Below are 26,026 nucleotides of genomic sequence, written 5' to 3' on the forward strand. Positions count from 1 at the left end.
CCAGCTTCTAATGTTCTTCAAATGGAATTGACAGGTAGTACTTTCCTTGACCCATATCACTGAGGGCAATCTCTGTCTCTCTGGGGCTCAGCCCCGTGTGGGTTTGCTTATTTCTGTGCTGAAGGGGCCTGAACATGATTTCTAAGCCAAAGGGGTTCAGACATAATATGTATACCTATACTCTAAGTATTTACTTTGGCAAGTGACACCTTCATTCCAGTTGCCCCTGTTAGGAAGCCATAATGATGCTTTGAATTCTCTGCAGACCACAATATATAAATGTGCAGATTGTACAATGCAAATCCCAAGAGGTGACAATCACCTAGACCACAGCGTGACTAATGCTCCCTGGAGTTAAGCAGTGCACACCCTGCACAACCATACTTAGAAACTTCTTTTCCTCTAATGTAAATCATTTTCTGCATTCTTAAAAATAATGGTCATTTATAGACTCTTTTGCTTGCCTAAACATTATAATCAAGGTCTCATAAATTTTAAATTACTGATAAAGACTTAGGGAATAGGAAGATATACTGTCTGTATATCTTCCTTTTCCCTATGCCTTATCTTTATTTTCCCCATATTTTATTTTCCCTATCATCTTGCTCCCTAGAATACACTTTGTTTTTTAAAAAATTGCAAAGTCATTGGGATAACTTGAGAGATGACAGATGGTGTTATCCTCAGTAAGGGAAAGTAGGTGGTAAAAAGGGGGAGTCACTAATGTCAGGCAAAACATCAGAGTCATGGTACCAAGAAGACGCTAAACATGGTAACATTTATTTCAAAACTCAAAACTGATTCCATATTAATAAATACTTTTAACACTGAATATAGGAAAACTACTATGCATGTTCTAATACAGTTTACTAAAGAATCAGAGAAAAGGTAGTCTTCCATCTCTCGGCCATTGAGAAAACAGTCTGGAGGTAGGAATAGCTTCAAGGATATTGTGTAGAATTGGGGGAGGGAAAGAGAGGAGCTGATAAAACCAGGAAGAATTTTCTACTCTCCTTTCCTTACTAGGGCCTTAAAATTAAAAATCTGAAGTTGGAAAATACACCTGCACAACATACCAGATTTCCTTCTCAATTTTGGTTTAGAATCACTAGTTGGTGGACGGGGTCAAAAATTGGAAGCAGGTACCCAATTTGAATCTAGGTCAGATCCCGCTGGCTGATGATGGGTCCATGAGGCCCCTCAGAGGCCAAGCAGGAGACCGGACAGCTTGTCCTTAAAGCATCTGCTTTAAGGCACAACCACAGTATCTTTAACTCAAGAATTGAAGGCATGGCACAATGTGACGGCCACCTCCACGTGCTGTCTAGATGTAAGTCCTTTCAGAGCTGTCTTTGTATAAACTCATCAGCCAATCAGCTGGCCTGTGATCCAGCCCTTCCACCCTCTGGAGCTGGGGGGACACTTCAGGCGGGCAGCTGTCCAGCCCCTTCACCCATGGAGAGACCCCATAGAGAAAACCCCTCTGGCCACTTTTTTCTGTAAACACTCAAATGAAACAGAATCTTGCAGATTTGGAGTTTCTGCTCCTAATTAGAAAAAATGGTAGAGAAATGCTCTGGAAAGGGACAAAGATAGCCCCGAGTCAGATCAGTCTCCAGTGCGAGTGGAACACGTCTGCTTTGGGCAGTTTCAGGACGTGGAGAGGACCCTGGTTTCCTCGGGTCTTTTTCTCAGAAGACATAATTTTCCAGGCTGTCGTCACAAGGCTTCAAGCTAAAGCCACCACTGCGGCGCTGGCTCTCAGGAAGTTTCTGGGTAGGGCAAGGAAGGAAGAGGGTTCTCCTTGACCGTGATACATAATCCTGTGGCCAAGAGCAAGGGAAGGCAGCAAAAGGGAAAAAAAGAGGTTTGTACCTAGTGCTCTTAGTACAGATGGGCAACAGTTTTAAAGGGAAGAGTTGTTTCGGGTTCTGAAGGCCACAGAGGGACTCCGGCTGCACTGCCATGGGTCCTAGAATCGTGGGGCTTTTGAAGCTAGGGAGGACCTCAGGGCTCTCCTAGTTCAACTCCTTCATTTTCCAGAGGAGGAACCTGAGGCCTGGAGAGGGTAAGCAACGTCCCCAGGCCACACAGCTTGTTATATCTGCCTGGGGGACACAGAGAGCGGCAGAGAGGCTTCAGTGAGCAATGCGGTCGGTGTAGGCGAACATCACGCAGCACGTGGTTAGTTACATTCAGGACCCCCGAAGATGACAATGTCCCACCCCTGGGCCCTTTCTCGCTGATCTGTCGCAGAAGTGGCCAGGTCCTGGACCGAGCTTATCCATGAGGTTCCCTCGGGAAGCGGGGTGGTGCAGGTCGCAGGCGTGTCCTCACTTCCCCGTCCGGAAGGCCACCTGGATGGCTTTGATCCACTCAGTACGCTCCTTGGGGGTGGCCGCTTGCAAGAAATAGTGAACTTCATCAGCCGTGATGATCTCAAAGAGGTTCTCGTCTTCACTCTTCTTGCCTGGTGAGAGAAAAAGTGACGGTGGGCATGGGCACCAGAAAGGTCCCTAGTTCACCCTCCTTCTGCAAGCAATGAAGTCCCCATTTTTCAAGCGTTCCAAAAAAATTAAATATGTGATTTTCAAACTTACTATCACTGTATGATCATACATATTCATGATATGATTATCTATATAGTGCTTATATATACAGGTGTGTAGTATGATTTTGTGCTTGTGTGTCTATGTGTGTTTAAGAAGTAAAACCTTCAAGGAGAAACATTTTATAGTTTATAAGCAAACTAAATTTCTCACTTTTGCACACAAATAGTGTTTAACCCTGTAATGGTGTCCAGTGAGTATCTTTCCTCCACTCACAACATAAACCAAGAGCTGACCTCAATATATTTTTTTAAAACATCAAAAAACCCCCAGATTCACCACCAGTGCCATCAGTATAGCCTGAACTGGTTTTTTTCTTTCTTTTTTTTTTTTTTTCGGGCCTCTCACTGCTGTGGCCTCTTCCTTTAAGGAGCACAGGCTCCGGACGCTCAGGCCCAGCGGGCATGGCTCACGGGCCCAGCTGTTCCGCGGCACGTGGGATCTTCCTGGTCCAGGGCACGAACCCGTGTCCCCTGCATCGGCAGGCGGATTCTCAACCACTGCGCCACCAGGGAAGCCCCCTGAACTGGTTTTTATCAAGGGCTAAGTGAGACTCTTCGCTGAAAGATCGGAAGGCAGCACGCTCTCCACCCCAACCCTAAGGAAGACCCTACGGGGAGAGGCGAGTGAGCAGATCCAGGAATAGTAAAAATCTCAGCTTTTGCAGCTGCAGTGTTTTCCTGTCAGCCTCCATAACCTCATAAACCCAAAATGACAAGGAGAAACCAGGGTCTGGATGTCTGAACCACATCTTCCCACTGACACCACTCCTCCCTACACCTGAGGAGACACGGTCATTTCATCACCAAATCATAGACTTGTGATCAGGACCCAAGGGTCATCTGGTACGACTCCATCATTCTCGGAGGAGACGGGAGAGCCCAGATGAGTTACGCAACTCAACGCAAAGTTGTGCCACTCACTAACTAGCCTAGACCTAACTATAACCCAGGAGCAGTTCCTGCTCCCCACACTGCCTCACGGCGCAAATGTTCCTTTTGTTGTGGGATATTTCCTGGTCTGTAAAAGGTCCCCTTTAAGGAACGTCATGGCTCAGTCTCAGGCATCAGGAGGGAACAAGTGTCTCCACCTAAGCCGGTTCTGAGGTGATGGATTTTTCTCAGCATTGCACTAGGATTTATTCAAGGCATCCACAAAACCACTCCAAGTCCCCGAAGCCCGGAGAGCCAGTGCAGCAGTTGGGAGAGAATAGCTTTGGGTCTCTCTAAAGTTTTCAGACAGTAAATTCATTCATGCCTGAGTGAGGGAGTGATGGAGTGAGTGCTGTTGACTCAGGGTGCCCAGGTGTGGGAAGGGAGCCTGGGTAGACACACCTCTCTCCCACAAAAATTCATTCTTACCATCTGGGTTGCTCTCCACTGAGGTCACCACACAGCCTCTCAGGCGAATCGCTCCCAAGGGATCTTCCCCCTAAAGGAGAGAGGAGTCCTTCATTATGTTTCCAAAGTAAAATGTATGGGTATTCTTTATGCTGTTGGTGCAAAAGCCACACAGACTCACTGTGGTGTAGATAAGAGCAGAAAGAGATGAAAGAGAACCCCTTCTGGAGCCTCCATCCCTCAGTTCACACAGCGGGGGGGTGTGGAAGCTGGAAGACGAGACACAAGTCGATCTGAGCTTCACATCCGGAGGAAAGTGGCAGGCAGAGGAGGCAGTGAGGCTGAACCATCACGTCCCATGAGAGAAGGACCACACGTTTCCGGAGCGCTTTGGCCCCAGGCAACAGGCATAGTAGTATAACCTCCACAGGAGGGAATCGAAGAGCCCTGCCCTGCAAGCAGAGGCTGAGGACCCGGTCCAGATAGACATGTTCATTGTATTGAGGAAAAAGCCCTCTTCTGAATAATCAACAGCCCAAATGGCTGGACTCAAACAATGTTCTCACTGAAGTAGGCCTAGAAGAGGAATTATCACTTTTTTGCATATCAAGCCAAGAGCACAGTGTTGGATTGGTTGAGTTCCTCTGAAAATATCAGATTGGGGCAAACAAAGAAAATTCTGTTGAGTTGACCAAATAAATGACCATAGAGTGATATTTTCTTCCATCCCTGTGATTCTGCTGGCCTCAAAGCCTACGATCTCAGATCTTTGCAATAAGAAGGGGTAGGACAAGGTAGAGGAGGGTGAGGAAAAAGAAGAGGGGATCGTGAAGAGGAAAGGGGCTTCAGCAGAGCAGAAAGGGGCCTGGGAAGCCCAGCGGATAGAAGCAGCAGAGGCTTCTAGTGGGATGGGTTTATCGAGCACAGCCTCTCACCCCAGCAGGGTCATAGTAGTGCAGATACGCAGGGTCTTCTCTCAGAATGAATTTCCTCACTTTCCAGTTCTTCCGCCTATGCCCCTGTATCCAAGATCAACACAGAAAAAGAAAGGATGAGTTCTTCGCATCAGTCAGTACACCTAGTACCTACGTGATAAGTCTTGTTGAGTTGAAATAAGAAAAAAATAAAGATGAAATCCTAACTCCAGGAGAAACCAGGCTACAACCCAGACCTTTGTCAGAGAGATAGCAGTAGATAGATGTTATTAAATCATGAATTAAGTTATTTCTAAGATTGTCTTACAGCTTTAGAATTATATAAGACAGTACTATGTACAGTGTATTGTGTTAGGTAATGGGGCGCTATCAAGAGATTTAAGACATGGCCCTGTGCTTCCAAGAGTTTATACCCTATGTGGAAATATAAAATAGCAAATGTCCAAATCAAATAACATGTATAGGTAATGAGTTTCAAAGAATTCTTTAAATATTTATTGTTTATTATTTGGAAAGTTAATTTGGGTTTTTTTTTGGTTTTTTGGGTTTTTAAAATTTTTACTGAAATACAGTTGATTTACAATGTTGTGTCAGTTTCAGGTATACAGCAAATTGATTCAGTTATGTACACACACGTATATATATTCTTTTTTAGATTCTTTTCCATTATAGGTTATCACAAGATATTGAGTATAGTTCCCTGTGCTATACAGTAGGTCCTGGTTTCAAAGGATTTAAATGAAGGGTATGTAATTGTGGGTTTGGGATGTCAAAGAGAGCCTCATAAAAACCTACGTTTATCCACGTGGGACACACAGGAGTTATATAGGTGAGAAAGAGGTGGGTGGGAAGACCACTGACAACAAAAAAAGCAGCGGTGGGAATGTCCAAGGCATATTCAGACCCTGATGAGTAAGACCAGTCAGGCTAGAAGGCAGGGCTCATGAGGAACAGCAGAGGCAAGTTTGGAAAAGTGGAAGCAAACAGTAAAAACTGAAACATGGGGGTATTTTCATTGGTGGCTTTTGAGTTGGAAGCGAAAAGATTACAGTGACATTTTAGGAAGATTAATATGGTGACAACATACAGGATGGACCAGCTGGCTAGATGAAAGATAAGCCAGGGGTAAGATAATATGGTAATAAGAAGATCATCAAGAAATGATTGCAACAATCCTGGCATAAAATCATTAGGGACTAACAATGGGTAGCAGCAATGGAAATTGGAAGCAATAGTGGTTGTGACAGACATGATGAAGAATAGGACTTGGCCCTTCCCCATAGAATTAACCATTGACACCATCTAGACTGTGGGTTCTGAGGCGGGATTTGTGTCTGTTTATCTTTGTTTCTCCCACACCCAGCACCGTGCCTGGCACACGGGAGCCCCTTCGTATCTGTTTGTAATTGCCTTGAATTACCCAGTTATTTCAATTCGCTGATAGCAGTTGTTTAAAATGTTATGTTAAACCTGATCCTATGATTTCCTACAGTAAATTCAAATGACAACTCCAGAAGCTAAAAAAGTTAGATTAGAAAATACATAGTTTCTATGTTGCCAATATGAAGAATATTGTCTGCTATTTCTGAAGCACCACATGTTAAGAGGCACATATACAAATTTTCCAAAATTTTTCACTGCGCTTGTGTAGAAAGTGATGAAACGTTTGTGATTTTAGCAAACTGTGCCTCCTTCATAATGCCAGGTCAGAAGAGTCTAAAGAGAGCTTTCAGGAATGGGTCTAAGTTATTTGGCAGGTCGTCTGGTCAAGGAGCTCAGCTCCAAAGAACCTTTTACTTGCCTGAAGCATGGAGCGAGGAACGCTGTAGAGTCATATGGGAGAACAGAGAACATTTCTATCTGCAGTATCACATACAGAATGGCTTTTGTAAAGCGTCAGTTTCTAGAATTCTTGTTATGAGTGCCTGCTCTTTGCCTTAGCTGATGCTGCCCACGGGCTGAGGACACTAAGGCTTCTGCCCCACGCCGTTTCCTCCAGATCCACGGATACACAAGTCCAGTCCAGCTGGGACTTTGTCTACCCCTTTTCAACCTTCATGTTCAGTTTCCTCCGGGCTCCGCTCTAAATTAAGGCTCGTCAGATCAACTAACTCAAGAAAAGTCCTTCATGGCTGATAACGATCTAGAACTATAGAAGACATCAACAAAAAGGAAACAATGAAATTCCCCCCCCCCCCCCAGTGATTCCTGCTTTAACAGCCACCTTTCAGCACCTGTAATGAAAGAGCCAGATAACGTAGGAACTTTTGTCAGACAAATGAGAAATCAGGTGATGGACAAGCTCTGCCTATGGGCAGCAGCCAGATCCTTCCCTGTATAAGGCTGGCCCTGCTCCTATGCTCTTCCTTTAATCTAGTCAGTGAGCACCCTGTCATAAAAGTTATTAGAATCATCTAGAATCCTTTCTAAACCGTGGCTGTATTATTTCCCTAGGACCTCGTTCTCTCAAAACCTGATGTGAAGGTAAGTTTTCCACACCAATGCCCTACTTCCCCTAGTGAAACTCAAATCCATATCAACGTTCTCTTTTCTAAGTATAAATATACGTTCAACTTTGGTTCTTCTCTCTTCACCCTGGAAGTTCAGGGTCCTATTATAAGTCAGGTCTCTCAGTCCCACGGGACCTATAGACAATGCATGGAAATCTCCTTACAGCAACCAGATTCTCTCTGCTACGTACTGAGAAGTGCCTTTAAGACAGCTCACGGCACAGCCACGAGGGCAAGACCTTGGCCTTAAAAAGCAGCTTTGGCTTCTCGACAACATATACTAGCCTCAGTTGTTTCACCCTGAATATTCGCATATTTTCCTGTAGAGGTGCTGGCCCTGAGTTCTTCACTCAGCTCCAGCCCTTGTGTTCTCTTACCTCTTGGCATCCCGTGCCTTGGAGCCCGGTAACTAACCAGAGCTCTTCAGCTCACCCCAGCCCCTGCCTTGCAGACTGACAGTGGCCAGTACTGGTGGACACCTGGTCATGACTGAGTCTGTGCCCTCTGAGCAGATTTGACCTTTGTCTGCTGCTGCTCTTGCAGAGCTTGTCTGGATTTGGTCTCACCGTGACCCACCCACAGTCTGAAATGGTACTTCCGTGCTCTCAGTGGTTTATGATGTTCCTCTTCCAGGTATGGCCTGTTCCTATTTCCTGGTTACTTTGAAGGGAGGAGGGATAGGCCAATGGAAGTACTTTCACCATGAAACATCCCTGTCTTTTGAAGGCATCTCTTAGCCAGCTGATATCCTCCAGCTAATGAAAGGGTCAGCATTTTCTTGAAACATTGATAGAAGAAGAATTTCCCTATTTTATTTATTTATTTTTAATTTTTTGGGCTGCGCCGCACAGCATGTGGGATCTTAGCTCCCCAACCAGGGATCAAACCCACGCCCCCTGCAGTGGAAGCGCGGCGTCTTAACCACTGGACTGTCAGGGACGTCCCGAATTTCCCTATTTTCAGGTGCTTCTGCCCTGTCTGCCTCAGTCCTCCTGACCTAATGCCACGTTGATCATCTACTTAACTATCTATCTATCTTTCACTAGGTGGGTGTCATTTTCTAATTGACTATTGACCAAACAAACAAAATCCCATTTGGTGATTTAGAATACAAAGGACTTGGTAAGGGAGAAAGGTTAGAATGGAAGAGTAGTGACCACTCACCTGCTTCAGTAAACATCCCTGCTTGATAATGACCCCTCTGAACTCTTCTTTCAGAATCACATCGTCATCACTAGAATTCTCTTCACAGAAGAACCCACTGTCTGGCTGTTGGGGAACCAAAGAGCAAGTTTATTTTCCAGTCTTAGGCATATTGCTACGTATACCATCTCCATCTCCCTCTCCCCTCCAGCCACTCCTTCCCCCTGTGGTTTATTGGTTTATTCCAACTTGAACTTTAAAGTTTCTGGGTTTTTTTTTTTTTGGCCTTGCAGCGTGGCATGTGGGATCTTAGTTTCCTGATCAGGGATTGAACCGGCGCCCCCTGCAGTGGAAGCTCAGAGTCTTAACCACTGGACTGCCAGGAAAGTCCCATCTAGATGCTTATATCTTGTTGCTAGATGCTCTCTTGTCTCCGCTCAAGTGTGGTTTTTATCAATATCCTTTCATTTTCTTGGGTTCCCCAAGCTATATTGGAAGTCTAGCTCAGCACATCTTTTTTCAAAGTCTTTCTTCTCTTGGGATCTTATGGCCAAATCCCTGAAAGCAGAGTTGGCTAGTTTATAAGACACTGTGCACACGACACGATCTCCACAACGCCCTCTGCCACTCAGCTCCTCCACTTTGAGAAGACCAAGAGCACGTGTCCAGCCACATCCTCTGAGGTCAGGAGGGAACTGGGCCTTGCTCAGCTATAAGAGAGCAATGACTCACACAGAGGAAGAGGAGCCACTGTGCTGGGTATTTTTAGAGTCCCACATTTAAATGGCTATAAACAACCAGATCAAAATTCTGAAAAAAAGAAAATTCTGACAGGGGAATGTCCCCAAAGTGAAATGAAACTCTCTCTGTGACAGTCACTTCATTTTTATAAGCAGCTTCCTTACTTCTGTGCTCTGACCCCAAATAGAAACAAAATTGCCAGAATCCCCCTAGAAATCCACTTTGCCAGATTTCTCATGTAACCCAAGATTAAGTCCGTATTGTGCAATAGAGTGTTTCCCAATCTGTGGTAAGCATGCCCCCGGGGATACGCATGGTGCAGGGGGAAGGCACCCGGATGAACACATTTTGTATTGAGTCACATATTTTAATGTTTATTTGGAAATATAAAACTGGCCCATTGGGATTTTACACATCTCCCTCTAGAAAGGAAGCTCCCAGAGGGCCATAATTTTTGCCTGTTATTTTTCTTTCCACTACTGTATCTCCTTTGTCTAGGTGGGTGCCTGTCATGTACTTGGGCCTAATAAGTTGTTGTTTTTTTTTGTGGTACGCGGGCCTTTCACTGTTGTGGCCTCTCCCGCGGCAAAGCACAGGCTCCGGACGCGCAGGCGCAGTGGCCATGGCTCACGGGCCCAGCTGCTCCGCGGCATGTGGGATCCTCCCGGACCGGGGCACGAACCCGTGTCCCCTGCATCGGCAGGCGGACTCTCAACCACTGCGCCACCAGGGAAGCCCCTGGGCCTAATAAGTTTTTATAAAAGAATTCTTGCTTAGAATAAGAATAGATATAGCAAATTTTTAAAAGTAAATAAAGAAAACTATTCAAGTGAACAATATTTTCCTTTAAACAATCTCACTGGATGTGACAGGCATGGTGGAGGGGGACAGCTGTCAAGTCAGGGACATGGATCAACGCTGTAGGGCTGGGCTCTTTCTTTCACGGTGGATATGAACTGAGACCAACCCAGAACCCGCCCAGAGCAGCCCCCAAGCCAGGAGGAGTAGGTGGGGAGCTCTCTCACTCACAAAGTAGTAGAAGGCGTCGGGGTTGTCGAGGAAAGGGTTCTCAGCAGTTCCGTCCACCGAGTATTTGGAGAGGTCTCCAGCAGGCTGCAGGTACCCTTCGTTGAGCAAGGAGGAGGCTACCACCAGGCCCTCCTGGCGATTCCGAACAGATTTATTGGAAACCAGCCAGTCGATGACACAGTTACCTGGATGGGACCATCAGAGGGTATGTTAGCTCTCTTTACCAAAGAACAAGCCACTGACAGTTGCCCCTGGAGAGCTCCGGATGACCCAAGTGTCAGACTTGTCTCATCTTCCCTGTTACTCCAAGAAGGAAAAATGAAATCCGCGGGACAGATACCTGGAAACAAAAGGAACCATGTAAAATGTTTTGAAAAACACTTACATGCTCCTCAAGGAACAAGGCGTGCATAAAGAAATGGTTTTTACTAACCCACTCATTTATTCCATTAATGACCTAGAACTTCTGCTAGGAGCTAAGTTCTGTGATGGGTACTGGGGAGGCTTCCTCAGGGAATCTAAAAAGGGGATCTGCGTGATAAGTGTTGTGACAAGTGCTTTGCTGTGGATGGATACAGGGAGCTGCTGGGTCAAATCTGCAGGAAGGCGTGGAGGGGTGGGTGGGGGAAGGGCTACCGCGTGCGTGCGCGCCATCAGGAAAAGTTTCACAGAGGAAGTGACACTGACTGGATGCTTGCCAACCATCTACTCAGGCAGGGGCCGAGAGGAACCAGCAGGGGCTGAGGGAGCTGCAGTGTGAACAGACTCACACAGGCATGAAGCAGCCCCGCTGGTGGGTGGGGGGAGGAGTTGGTGGAAAGAAGGCAAACAATGACGAGAGAGAGAGGAGGCCCAGTGTGAGTGGGGAGAGCTTTGATGGTACATTAGGATATTTGGCAGTGAAGAGCTATTGCAAGTTTTTAAGCAGAAAACACCATGACAGTACGTGTATGTCCTAAATTCGAATTTGGCGATGTCCCTTGCACCGAATGTCACACCTTAGACAAGGGTCTAGCAGAGACCTTGAGAAGCCATTCAAACAGCCTTCTGCCTCAAGAGAGGATTGCAAGGAGCCATCAACTGGATTATTAGCAGGTTATAATGAAACTTTTTATGAAAAATATTCTGTACAACCAACAAGGTCCTACCACATAGTGCAGGGCACTATACCCAATATTTTGTAATGACCTATAAGGGAAAAGAATCTAAAGAAGAATATATATATATATATATATATATGTAGGTATAACTGAATCACTGTGCTGTACACCTGAAACTAACACACACACACACACACACACACATGTAGTCTGTACAAATGTAGCCAACCAGGGAGCCAACATAACAGGTCCCAGGTCATCAAAGCAAGAGCAGTAGGATATGCCATCCTTGAAACAAGAGTGAAAGCAGTTGATTAGTGTACCTTCCATGAATTTCATATACAAAATGCTTTGCCCACTTTTCTTTCTCTAGAAGGATAAACTAATTAATACTGCATTTCTGACTTTAATCCTTGTAGTGACCCTGTAAAAGAGGTAGGGCGGTAATTACAGACCTCTTTTAAGAATGAGAAAATTAAGACTCAGAGGGTTTAAGTGACCTTAGGCCCAAGTTAACACCTGCCATGGGCCTTCACTTACGTGTTCTAATCCTAGATTCCATATGTGTTCAGCTAGGCATGCCGAAGCTCAAAAGACAATTTCGGTCTAATCTCCCCATCACCTGACATTCAAGGTCCTCCATCACATGTCATCAGTGCCTGGGTCCCAGTCTCTGCTACAGACTTGTCTCTCCGCTGAGACCACCCGAGTCCCACAGGAAGGCTCAAGCCACCTGAATTTCTAGAATCCAGTCTGACCTTCAGTGGAGAGAACTTAAGTAGTTCAAGCCCAGGACTCTGGGACTCAGTAAGACATTTCACAGGAAATAAGTCTGACCGGGACCTTGTGCCCAGATCTATACCAGAACTTCCCCTTGGTTTCTTTTTCCAGAGGCTTTGTCTTAGTGACCTCGGTCCTACTTGAGTTAGGGCCCTGCCTTATTCTTGGTATCTGGATTCCAAATCTCAACCCTGGATTTCCTCATGCTAACGGACCACTGCCTTGACTCTCTGAGGCTGAATTCCCCTGGGATACTACCCACCCCCTCTCCCCATTTCCCCAGATCACACCCTTTATCCTCCACCTTCAGAACATTGACCTCTACCGTTTTTGTGCATTATCTATTGATTGGACAGCCCTTCGGATTCCATCTGTTGTATCTTCTCAGTGTTTTCCTCTCTTGACCTCTATTGCCACCATAAGTCAGCCATGTCTGACATCTGACAACCTAGTCCCGAACTGTACTCCTCACTTTTTTTCCCCGAAGGAACCATCAGTCCTACCAGGCTGGTCATTTTCTTTCCCTGATGAATATTCTGGAAATCTCAGCCCCATAACTTTGTCCTCACCATCTGCTCAGCCTAACTATCCTCATCAGAATTCCTTCCCACAAACACTTAAAAGAAACTCTACCCATCTTTCAGAGTAGAATTTAGGCACCATCTTCTATTCATCCCAACTACCCCTGAGTTCTTTCTCTTTTCTGAACACACAGAATTGATTGTCTGTGCAGACGTGTGACTCCTTAACCATAATAACTGCATTGAGAGCCTGTACCATATAGTACTTAGAGTGTGTTCTAAACACATTACAGTTACAGCAAGCCTTAATGTAGGTGCACTACGATTATCCCTATTTGATAGACAAGGAAAGTGAAGAGAGGCTAAATTGTTGGCCTAAGCTTTTACAGCTAGTACGCTGAAGAGCTAGAATTTGAACCAAGGAAGTCTGCCTCCAAAGAACATGTTTTAAACCACTACACCACCTCCCTAAACCCATAATGCATAATGCCTCACCCCGTGCAGCCTCAGACAACCCGAATGTTTCCACCTAAATTTTACATTGGGTATCTTGATTCCTGTTTATCACCTTATTCACCTCTGTGTCTATTTCAACATCCTGCCATTTATTGGAAAACAAAACATGACCCTTTGATTGATATAGCTGGAACTTCTGAGATTTTTATCTTGAACGACAAAGTTTTGTTTCACCCTTCTTTCTCCTTCCACGCTGGGGAAGTTCAGTGATCATGTCCACCAGCCTGCATTCCATGACCCCACTCCCCGCCCCCATGCTCTACATCCATCACCCACACGTGAGGCTGAGCGAGGCCTCCATACCGCCTGCCCCAGAAGCCCCACTTCAGACTCACAAGGCCTTTTACCTGTGAAGCAGTGATTGAAAATCTTCTTGTCCTTCTCTAGGTTCAGCTCTTTTACTCCTTTTTCAGTGTCTTTCATGGACAAATACAAGGCACTGCACAGAGGAAAACACATGGGTGAGTAAGAGCTTTTCAGAACGGCCGGTCCTCTCTGGGATTTGCCCCCTCGAAGGGGCGGCTCCTGAGTACAAGCCTCCCCCTCCGCAGGTGAACCCTGAGCCTAATCTCCAGTAGATCGTAAGTACATCATTAGACGGCAGAGTTCATAATCGCATAACTTTGTGGCCTGAGCAACATTCAGCAAAACGTACTGGGAAGGTACTTAACGTCTCTTAAATTCACTAAACTCTGCTGGTTTAATTTTTAGCGTCTGAGATGAAGAGTTGCCCCCAGTTAGGTGCCCAAGATGAAATGTTCTTGGGGCTCAATCCTCATGTCCCATTTCTTTGTGTCCTTCAAGAGACCATCTGGTATAGACATTTACCTCCCAGAAAGTGAATGTCTTGACTAAGCGTATCCCTTTATCCTAAAAATTAGGAGATAAAGCAAAACAGCGAGACATTCTCATTTTTGTCCTTGAAGTAATGAACTAAAGATAGCCTTATCAGAGAAATTGCAAGCAACAAAACCCAAGGCCACGTTCATGGATCTCGTGGCTCCACGTAGCACAAGCATCATTCGCACTTAGCTCTGACAGCTGTGGTTAGAAATGTGGTCACTTGACCACCCCACCCAGCAGCTACAGCTAGACTAGGCAACTCCTCTTGGGTCTTTACCAGAAAGCTTTCTTGGTGAGAGAAAGTGCTCATTCTCTCTAAGCTCAATGCACCAATTTCATCAGACTCCTGTGACCTGCCACGTCCTGCAGGAGGCATGCAGAGGACTTTTTTCAGTCCCCTCCTAAGGACTCCCCTCACCCATTTTGTAAACCAATATGGAATTTAAGTAGCCAATATGGAATTCTTCCTGGCAGGGCTCCTGTTACAGGATATGTTCCACATAAAAGCAAAAACCAGCAAAAAGTAAAAAGACTCCTAGAGAAAGGGGCTCATGTGATATCCACCTTTAGGCAACAACCATCACCTGCAATTCCAGGCCAGTCAACATCAGAGGTCATTAATCTAGGCCAAGGCACAAATGGCTTCCGGCTAGGAGAGGTGTTCACCCTTGCTGAATGTGTGAACTTGAACTTGAAACCTTACCTGCTAGGACACACAGCCCGTGCCTTTTCCTACCTACCTATAGACCCTGAAGCTTTCTTTTAAGAGTAACTTATTATGGCTACTTCATATATACAATGATGCATCTCTCTCTCTCTATCGCTCTCTTTCTCTCTCTCTCCATCCCCCATCTCTCTCTCTGCCAAGATTACCCAAAATGAGGGAACTTAAATTCCACTGCCCCCTCTCCTCAGCTGCTAGACCTTAGAGAAGCCACAATCACTCCTTCAGACCCAGGTAAACATCTTAGTAAACCAAGGGCCAGTACTATGGACCTGGAAGGGTGGATACAGCCTTCAGAGGTGACCAAAGCAGGCCTTGGAGCAGGATCTGTTGTGAGATTTCCTCAAGAAGCAGGGTGGGAGGAGGGAAGAGTGAAGGGAAGCAAACATAGAAAATCACCCTATGGAATGAAGTGAGAGAGTGGCATGGACATATATACACTACCAAACGTAAAATAGATAGCTAGCGGGAAGCAGCCGCAGAGCACAGGGAGATCAGCTCGGTGCTTTGTGACCACCTAGAGGGGTGGGATAGGGAGGGTGGGAGGGAGGGAGATGCAAGAGGGAGGAGATATGGGGATATATGTATATGTATAGCTGATTCACTTTGTTATACAGCAGAAACTGACACAACATTGTAAAGCAATTATACTCCAATAAAGATGTTAAAAAATAATTTTTTAAAAAAGAAAATCACCCTAAGTCAATGGTTTCTGGCAGTCGGATGGACCTCCTGGTAGATTTCCTGGCAAACTTCTGACCTCCTTCAATGCATTTAATGGCCTTCTTGACGTCCCGAACCCAGCCATCTCTCTCCTCCAGGAAGGCTGCCTGGAAGAAGTGGTCCTGCTGTTTGGTCGTAGTGATCTTAAACACAAACTGAAATCAAAACACATCCCATTAGGAATGACTCCTTTCAAGGGGCTGAGGTCTCTTATGAAGCACAGCAGTTGAGCCAACCCTGTTCTGGAAGTGCTTGGCCAAGAAAGACCCAAATGCCCAGGGTAGAGGGTGGGTGGTGTGGAGAGGGACTGGCCCAGGAAACTCCATTCACATTGCAGGCTATGCATGGTCTCAAGGGTCAGCCCCTGACAAGGTATTCATGGTGGTTAACGACATCAACTCACCATCCTTTTGCCAAAGTCCTGGCAAGGGCTAGTCAGAGTGCTTCCTTTCAGGGGAATCATTCCTTTGGGGCTGTTATCACTTTTCTTCTTATAGAATTCAACTCCATCTTCTAACAACACAACCCACATGGGTTTCCAGGTGTTGAACATGCTCCCCTGTAATGACAACAGAAAGAGCTGGGTAATGATGTTTTCTAAAACTCTTCTATAGGTGGCAAAGGGCTTGATAAATAGCCTAGCTTTGGCCAGTGTGGACACAGGCGACCCGCATTTGTAACTCAGAGCACAGCCTTGTGTACAGGCATGGCTAAGAGGTATGAGAATCACCTGCAGAACCGTCTCTAATGCCAGCATGATGCTGTCATGTCAGTGTAGCCTTTAGGAATATCCTTACTTAAAGTTTTCAGTTTGGATTAATGCCAACTGTCCCTTTATCAACAGATAACCGTTCTGACTACATCAAGGAAGTCTCTCTTTTTTATCTATATTTTGGGAGGGTTTTGGAAAAGGAAGAGAACAGGGTTCTATGCCTCTTATCTTTGAACCCACGATGTCACCCTGTCATGACTACCACAAAATGGGGTTATCATCCAGTTCCCAGAAGATCCTGCTGGTTATCTTAAAATACAAACAGCCTCTATATAAAGGTCCAGTTTCCCAAAAGGAAGACTATTTATGCAAAGAAGATAAATACTTGTGGGACTATCATTTTGCTTGTCCAAGTGTTTCCTTTGTTTTAGTGACTGAAAAAAAAAGTGTTAAATTAATACACACTATCTCTTTTCTGAACATGCAGAATAATTATTCATGCTAGCACTGAATTATTTCCCTTTTTGAAAAAATGGGCAAGGTCAGACACTATGCCAACACATGAAATAATTTCAATCAAATGTCCTTCTGTTTTACATCTATCAGAGAGAAACTCAGAATATAAAGAGTTCCTGCAAATCAATAAGAAAAAATACAAATAATCTATTTTTTTTAATGGGCAAAAGACTGGAAGAGGCACTACATTAAAAAAAAAATCTCTGAAAAAGCGTTTAACATCATTATCCATCAGGGAAATGCAGATTAAAACCACAATGAAATACCTCTGCACACCCACTAGAGCATCTAAAATTTTGAAAGCTTGAGAAGAGCAAGACTTGGCAAGGACGTAACTGGAACTCCCATACGTGGCTGGCAGGAGTGCAAAATGGTACATCCAATTTGGAAAACTGTGGAGAATGTTCTAATTCTCAGAAGATATATTTTGACATATTTAGGCATGAGGGAGCATGATAAGCTGACTTATTCTCAAATATCTCAGCATAAAAATATGTGTGTATATTTATATAGAAATACAGAGATAAGACAAATGTAGCCATGCGTTAACAATTCATAAACCTAGGGAAAGAGTATATAGGTAGTCATACTATTTTCTCCACTTCTCTGTGGGTTTGAAAATGTTCAAAATAATTGGGAAAAATTAATAAATAAATGAACAACACATGATACTACTACATACTAAAATTTGGGATGTGCTTTTAGGGAAATCTATAGACAAGTCTAAAAACTTTTAAATAAATGAAATTAATAAAAGATCTATTCACAGAGCTAGGAGTAAGAAGTTGGACTAGATGACTGCTGAAATGCCTTTCAAGTCTCAAATTTTATATTCCACTTCTGACCTATCAAAGATTTATAACTGCCAGAGTCACTCAGGGCTTTTGACCTTGGAACCGGGATAAAATTAGGAGACGTCAGCCAGCACTACATTCCTTCCGTAGACCATCAAAATAAAACTACTCCCGGGCTTCCCTGGTGGTGCAGTGGTTGAGAGTCTGCCTGCCGATGCAGGGGACACAGGTTCGTGCCCCGGTCCTGGAAGATCCCACACGCCGCGGAGCGGCTGGGCCCGTGAGCCATGGCCGCTGAGCCTGCGCGTCCGGAGCCCGTGCTCTGCAGCGGGAGAGGCCACAACAGTGAGAGGCCCGCGTACCGCAAAAATAAATAAATAAATAAAATAAAAATAAAATAAAACTACTCCGGAGCCAACTATTCAAAATGAGTTTGTGCTTTACTAATTCAAATGCAGCCTCAGGGTCTGACAGCTCACTGGGTGGAGGATGTGTCATTTGGGATTCAGGGGCATTGAGGAGGCTGATACTTGGTAAAACAAGGGAAATCGGACAGCTTATAAAGTGGGACTTTGTTCCAGTCTTGGTAGTGGTTAGTTAGGTTAGGATGATGGAATTCTGGGTCATCTCTCTCCTCTGCACCTGCTGGCTTCTCCCTGGATAACCTGACAGCACCTCCTCTCCATGACCGCTATATTTACCCTTCTCTGTCCTTAACCTTCCTGGTGGTCACCCAAGAGCAAACCCAGAAGTGTGATCACGGACTGCCCATGCCAGAAAGGCATTTAGGATCATCTACCAACAGCCTCATCATACACGTAAGAAAGCTGAGGCCACTTTAAGTGACTGGGCCTAGTACACCTGACCAGTTAATGTGGGACTGAGATTAGAATCCAGGCCTCCTGATTCCTAATTTTATGTTCTTTCCATTCCCCTTAGATGCCATCTTCATTTTGGTTCTCACTGAGTCATTCTTGAATCTAAATCAATTTTTAGGCCACTTAGCCAGCTATATATATAACCTCATATATGTGTATATGTGTGTACATAAAATCATAAAACATCTAAATTGTAAATCACATCATAATATGATCCTATATAATAATATGTTTTATGATACTATAAATATATAAGGTTTATATATGTAAGTAAATATATATGTGGCATATGCCTGCTTTCCTCCATTATAGGACAAAACCTATACAATTACATGTCAGAATGGGCAGGTTTTAAATGTTGAGTCAAATTTAAAGTTTCCAAGTGAGTCACTGTACATCATCATGGAAGTGGTTAGTTTAGTGCATAAGAGTCTGACGTTGCATGATACCAAAAGAAGAAATCTTAAAGCTCAAGATATTTGACCACTTAAAAAAATTGAATTTCTGTACAGTAAAAAAACAAATGAACAAACAACAACAACAAAAAAAACCCTGAACAACTGAAAAGCAAATTAAAAGGTATGAATATTTATAATATAGTATCATATAATTAAAGGTTAATATCCTTAATATATATATTTTTTGGGGGGGGTTACGCGGGCCTCTCACTGTTGTGGCCTCTCCCGTTGCGGAGCACAGGTTCCGGACGTGCAGGCTCAGCGGCCATGGCTCACGAGCCCAGCCGCTCTGCGGCATGTGGGATCCTCCCAGACCAGGGCACGAACCCGTGTCCCCTGCATCGGCAGGCGGACTCTCAACCACTGTGCCACCAGGGAAGCCCCTTAATATACTTTTTAACCCTTTAGAATTAATAATAAATATACAAACCCTCTCAATGTTTTTTTAAATGGACAAACAATAGAAACAGCCAGTTCTCAAAAGAAGAAATGCTTGGGTCCAATAAACATAAAAATGTACTGCTTCAACAGCATTTAAACAAATGCAAATTAAACAAAATATAAACTTATTCTTCAATACATTTTTTTAAAAGATTTATAAAATGTATTGGTGAAGATTTGGGAAAATGGGCGCGTGGGGGAAAAAAAGGAGCTCTATTGGTCAGCAGTTTGATGTGGGCTATCAAAAAAACTAAAGTCATTTGTAGGCTATATAAATAGAAGCATAGGAAAGTAACGTTCTAACTTTAAATGGAGCATCACCGGTAGGTGACCATGGAGCTGGGTGGCCCAGGCTTTTTTTTTTTTTTTTTTTTTTTTTTTTGCGGTACGCGGGCCTCTCACTGCTGTGGCCTCTCCCCTTGCGGAGCACAGGCTCCGGACGCACAGGCTCAGCGGCCATGGCTCACGGGCTCAGCCGCTCCGCGGCATGTGGGATCTTCCCGGACCGGGGCACGAACCCGTGTCCCCTGCATCGGCAGGCAGACTCTCAACCACTGCGCCACCAGGGAAGCCCCTAAACCTCGTTTTCTACATCTGGCAAATGAGGATAATGCTATCACCTATTTCTTAGGATGATTGGGAGATTAAATAAAATAATCCACGAACATTGCTTAGGGCAATATCCAGAACATAGGGAGCACCCAATAAATAGTATCTAGTCCCTGTAATTCTGTACTTATGGTTGCACCTGGAGAATGAACTTGACCTCAGGAAACCTCAAAGCTACAGATAAAGTGAAGGCTGTTCAAAAGAGAGTGACAGGATGGCATCTCTCTTGGGGAAATTGTTGGAACTGGTAGGTTTTAGCCCAGAAAGGGACAGGCAGGGTAGATAAGGACTGTCTTCAAGGGTGTGAAACATTTCGATTGTTTTGAAGTCTCAGTAGGTGAAAGTTTCAGAAGAAAACAGTTTGCTGCATAACTTAAGGGAGAAAGTTAAATTAGTGAGTTCCCTGGCACAAGAGGTCTTCTAGCACGCTTGTGAACAGAGTAGTAAAAGAAATTCAGGCCACAGATGAGTAGTTCAGTTAAATGCTTATCAAAATATGTTACATTCCTTTCAATCCTCAGATTCTACACGTCTGTTCTAAAAACGTGTTATTACTATTATGCCTTTAGTCTTCTAATTCCAGATGCCCTTGCCTTCATCTGAACACTTGGGCTTCACCTGCAAGCAAAAACAAAACAAAACTGCAAAAAAATCCCCTCAAAAACATATTTAACATGAATACCTAAAAATGACCCCATTAGAAATTATTTTTTTAAGTTACTATAATATGAACCCCCGAGATTTTTTTGGTTTCTCTACAAATAATGAAAGATAAAGCAGCTCCCATGCTTCAGACACTGGCCTGGGTGTTGGGGTATAAACATGAACAAGACGCCATCTTTGCTCTCAAGATGTTCACAATCTAACAGGGGAGAGAGTGACCTGGACCTGCAACTCCAGGGCGGTGTGATGAATGCACAACCTGAGACAGGCCTTCCTGCGCATGTGTGGCTTCACAGAAAGAAGCCATGACTCATTGCCGAGGGAGGGGACAGCTTGATTGTGGTGCCGAGCCCCTCCCAGACATCTCCTACCAAGTGAAGACACCTCCTTTCACTTCTCCTTTTCTTCAAACTTCTCTTTTCCTATGTTGACATATAGCTAGAATTTAAAGGAAAACTATATGATGGTCAAAATGACATATTGAACAAAAGCAGAACTGTGAGTGAGTATCATCTATGCTCCCACACTCATGGGACATGTTATTTTAAGTTGGTGTTGCTTCTATGAAGTCCTTATTTCTGCTACATCATAAATTGCTTCATCTAGTTGTCCAACCCGATCTATGACATCACTTGTATAACATCCCAGATCAATGGTCATTTTGTGCCAGTTTGAATACTTTGAAGGCAAGGAAACGAATCTGTTCAGTAGAATATTTTTTACATAAAAAATCTCTTCCAGGTTGGACAATTTCTCAATAAAAACATATTAGGTTAGCAATAGAAAAATGACACAAAGTGTCTTAACAGCATGTTTTCTGGAGTCTTAGGGATTTCGGTTCAAATTTCAACTTTGCCTCTTCTAAGCTGTGTGACCTTAGGCAAGCTACTTCATTTTTCCAAAACTTAGTCTCCTCACTTATAAAATGAAAATAATAATACTACCAATTTCCCATTGTTCTAAAGATTAAATAAGATAATACACTTAAAGGGCTGATCACTATGCCTAGCTTGTAGTAGGTGCTCAAAAAATGGTAACCATATAGGCAGATAAGATGACACAGTTTTGTAGGCAATACTATGAAGTCATTCTGGCCTAAGGTTCTCCTGGGCACCACGCATCACAGCAACGGTGCTTTGGAAGAGAAAATCACTGCAATCTGAGCCCATGAGGGCCACGTATAACACGGTTAGGCACAGCTCTCTGTGACACTGGGACCACACTGCTGGGTTCCAGTCAATCTCGGCCACTGAATAGCTGTGTGACCTTAGGCAAGGCCCTTTGCCTCTCTGTACCTAACTTTCCTCCACTGTAAAGTAAGGGTAATAGTTGTACCCACTATATATATATATTGCATTAATGCATTAAATGCTTAGATCTGTCCCTGCTGCAGGGTAAGCTCTACATATGTTGGCTACTCTGATGACAATGAATCAACGTGTGCGAATCAAGAGGGATTATTTCATGGTGTCTGGAAGACAAGGTAGCCGTTCGAAAGAATTGCTGGGCAGAGACCCCTGAGTCCTGCTCTCTGTTTTGCCCCAGGCTTTCCTCCTTCTATCAGAACATCAGCTTTTTTGCAGCCCTTTTCTTTCCTGACCAAGCCTCTTGTCCTTCTCTTTCTCACCACCCCGATTTCTGTGCTTTCCCCCAGCCTCACAGGCCACCTAAATTCCTAAAACACTCCTTGGGTCAGCCCTGCCACTCAACATGCTGGCTGTTGTCATAGAAACGACAGTTGGCTGCATAAACCTCTAGGAATGAGACTGGTTGGTGACGTGACTTGGTGGAGTCTAGGTTATTGGTTGCGTGTAACCTGCTCCTCTCTCTTTTTTTAAGCTATGATTATAAACATATCCAAATCAGTAGTATATTTTCAAGGACCTCCAAAATATGCTTATTAGCTGGAAGTAACCCCCTAATCAGAGGAAAAGGGAGGTTGAGGTCACTACACACACTCTTGCCCACAGTACAGTTTGTCCAGGCCCCACTCTGGCTCTGCAAAGTTCATCTCACCTCCCTTTTGCTGGCTTGGGAAGCCTGCTTTTCAGAAGGCTTCCTGGGATCAACGAGATGGTGGGCTTTGTGGTTGGACAAGCCTGGGTTTGAATCCCAGGCTGTCCTCTTACTGGCAAGCCACCTATTCTCTCTGAGCCTCAGTTTCTCATCTGTAAGATGGGGATAGGGGTATAGGGTGGATAGGATTGAATGAGATGGAGTTCATACAGTGGCTAGCTGCTACATGGCAGGCTCTAAGTGCTCTTTTTTTTTGAAGTCAAAGTGGCAAGACTTTGAGGCAAGAAAATCCGGGTCTTCTTTAGAATGAAAAAGCTGCAAAATGACAGAATCATGTATTTTCCCTCCTGCTCTTAACCATCAACTCTATTTAAAGATCTCAGGAGGGAGGCAAAGGAGGAAACCTGAATTGTGAAATGTAGACAGTTATCTTGCACAGAAGAAAAGCAGAAACATTATATAGTCGATACCATTGACTACTGACCCCAAGATTACTGACTTGATAAAATCCTTGTACTAGCATATTCTAATGTTATATTTTTTCCACCCAAAACATCTTTATATCCAATAAAATTATTTCATAAAACAAGAATAAGGAGAAATATATTCTCTATTACCACCCAGATATCTTAAACGGCGTAAGAAAAAAAGGTGAACCGAGGGAGACATATATTATCGCCTGTCGTGCTTTAACATCAATGACTATAGTCAAGGCATCTCCCAGCCTTGTCAGAGAAAGATCTTCATGCTCTTTTCTTCACTATTAACTTGGCAACCAATCCAGGAAGCAGGGCATATGACCAATAGCGTCTAAGAGAGGACTGCCTATCTACTGAAGTATACAGCAATACTGATATTAATAATCATTGTGACTTAGGTACCATCTACTGTGTGCTAGGTTCCTGACAAATACTTTTTAACCCATGTATATGAAGTATCTGAAAGAAAGAAAAAATGACGTCTAAAGAAGTTAGGAAGTTTAGCACCTTACTGGGAAATTCTGACTTCAGTTCTGCAGCTGACAAAGGGAATCTCTGAATCAAGTATTTCTTTAAAATAACAAATTAGAGAATCCTAACACATTATAACAGAGAGTGTTCAAAAGGCCCCAGAGAAAAATGCAAAAAGTATGAAGATGTAAATTGTAGACACGAAAATTATGGGAGATATAAACTGGAAAAATAAATATGAAATTTCACCATGTTTTTTTTCTAGGTACTTTTTCTAGACTGACTTTTACAGGCTATGATCTGAGAGAATTACTCTCACTGATTTAAAAATTTATTAGTTTAAGTCCATATGCTTGCCAACCCTAACTCTTTCATCGTCATATTCTAGTGGGGCAGATTCACTTATTAGAGATTGAGTCTTTTAATCATTTGTAATTTATAGAGTTTAAAATGTAAGTATACAATATAACAGCAATTTTAATTACAAAATGCTTAAATTGTTTTTTTAAAAAAACAAACAAACAAAAAACCTTTGCAGAAAATGTTTCCATTCACCTGTTCTTCTCAGGATACTAGCCTAAGTGACCAGGAAAGAAATGTCAACATTAATTACTGTTGGCTCTCAAGAGAGTATTAGTGCCTATTGCAAAGAGTCTGCATACACCTCTGTGTATATACATGTGTCTTTTCCAAAGGATGTTTCAAAATATGGCTAGCTAGAAAGAATACCAGCTGAGGGCTCATTTATTCTCTGGCATCTACTCGTAACTCTCACGACCATAGACACATTACAAACCCTAACTTAGATTGAATTTACTCAATGAAAATCCCAGTGTACTGGACAGAGCTCAGTGCCAGGAGTCAGGGAGTGAGTTTCTGGTCCCAAATCTGTCACAGCCATGTGACTTGGAGCAGTCACCCAGCTTCTGGGTCTCCGCTTACTCTTGTGGAAATGAGGGAATGAGGTCAGACGGTCTAAGGCCCCTTCCAGATTTAAATCAAAACAGAATCAGGCAGCACTGTGAGCAGTTTAACCTCCTCTTAGTAGAATTTTCAGGTTAAAATGTTAAAGCATGGATGGCCTAAAACAGAGTCCCATTATGCTCTCATTCAATTAAAAACTGGAACGTACTGAGTTCAGTTCACTTCTAATGCCCTGAACTCACTTGGGTGGGTGTGAGTTACATGTTCCTATAGGTGTTGTCCACAGGATGCCAACGAGCCCTATGTGTGAACTCACCCTCTTGGGGAGTATCACAGTGACACAGCATACACCCACCATCAGGAGAAAAACCAGCAGTGCTAATGAAATTCAATTTCCTGATGCCACACCAGTGAAACCAAGCATTTTTGAGTAAACTTGTGTCTCTGTTTTCTAATCTTTAAAATGGTTAATCTACCTACCACCTTAACAGCACGTTATACAAATTCACTAAGAACTGTGAGTGAAGAGATTTCAGTCCAATAAAAAAAGGATGAATAAGCTACCATGACTGTATCATTATATCCGCTCATCTTTAATATTTTCTTCTTCCTCTTTTCCACAACAAAAAAAGAGGGGAAGAAGAATTTAAATAACAAATGAATAGTTTCTCCTAGTAACCTCTATAGAAGAAGAGTTTCAGTCTTCTAGCATAACACACATGTGTGACTCTTGAAAAGGATGCTTTAGATCCTGAAGGATTTCCAGACCCTGTCGTCTGGAATTCTCAGCCCCACAAAATCAAGCTGTGCTGACGCCTGAGCTGGATTCATTCACTTTTAAGAACCACAAGGCAATGGAACACGTACTGGCTTCTCCGCACCACTCCAACCTTCTACAGGCTGCGATGCTCTCCCGTTTCAGCCCAATAGGTTCAGCAGGTAGAGAGTGCAAAGCTGGATTCCAATCCTCCCCCACCCTATCTCCAGGGACACCCTTTTAGGTGGCACTTTGCTTACCCTCTTCACAAGGTAGCCCTCCCTGATCCGCTTTGGTTCCATGTCGGACGGACAAAGAGATGGCCGAGTCCCGCCGCAGAAGTCGCCTCAGAAGCTCGCCCTCCTCTGAGAGCTGGGGCTGTTGTGGGCTGCTTTTCTAGAGCGAGGGCCCTTTCACAGTTTCCCCTCTGCTGGCAATCACGTGATCACATCCTCTTCCCCTCACCGGGGTGGAAGATTAGAATAAGGAACTGCAGAGTGAAACAACCCATTCTTTGCTAACATTGGAGATTTGTCAAAAGTACAGTTGGGTCGAATATTTACCTAAGGTCAATTTTTATTATCATAAAGGAAATAATTCTCCTAAAGAGAAAAAAATGGTGAAAGGAAAAGGAAAATGAACAAGAAAACCCTACTGGTGGAAATTTTCCTGGCTTAGGAGTTATATCCGAGAGTCTAGAAGGGCTGAATCAAAATGCCCAGAAATTCAGAACTGTCTGGTTAGCATAACAAAGGCAACTACTATTAAGTGAATGTCTACTTCTGTCCCAGGTG

At 43.8% G+C, this 26,026-nt stretch overlaps 1 protein-coding gene across 1 annotated transcript; it reads right to left on the minus strand.

The window, feature by feature from the left end:
- Positions 1 to 759: 759 nt before the first annotated feature.
- Positions 760 to 25,647, minus strand: PLEK (pleckstrin). The gene is made up of 9 exons (XM_019943344.3): positions 25,493 to 25,647; positions 15,918 to 16,073; positions 15,488 to 15,669; positions 13,572 to 13,663; positions 10,308 to 10,492; positions 8,559 to 8,663; positions 4,885 to 4,968; positions 3,971 to 4,040; positions 760 to 2,470 (listed from the first exon to the last, which is right to left on the minus strand). The coding sequence occupies exons 1-9, from the start codon at positions 25,532 to 25,534 to the stop codon at positions 2,334 to 2,336; spliced, it is 1,053 nt and encodes a 350-aa protein (XP_019798903.1). The 5' UTR covers positions 25,535 to 25,647; the 3' UTR covers positions 760 to 2,333.
- Between the last annotated feature and the right edge of the window lie 379 nt (positions 25,648 to 26,026).

This window comes from Tursiops truncatus, chromosome 14, assembly GCF_011762595.2.
Source record: "Tursiops truncatus isolate mTurTru1 chromosome 14, mTurTru1.mat.Y, whole genome shotgun sequence".
NCBI classification, from domain to species: Eukaryota; Metazoa; Chordata; class Mammalia; order Artiodactyla; family Delphinidae; genus Tursiops; species Tursiops truncatus.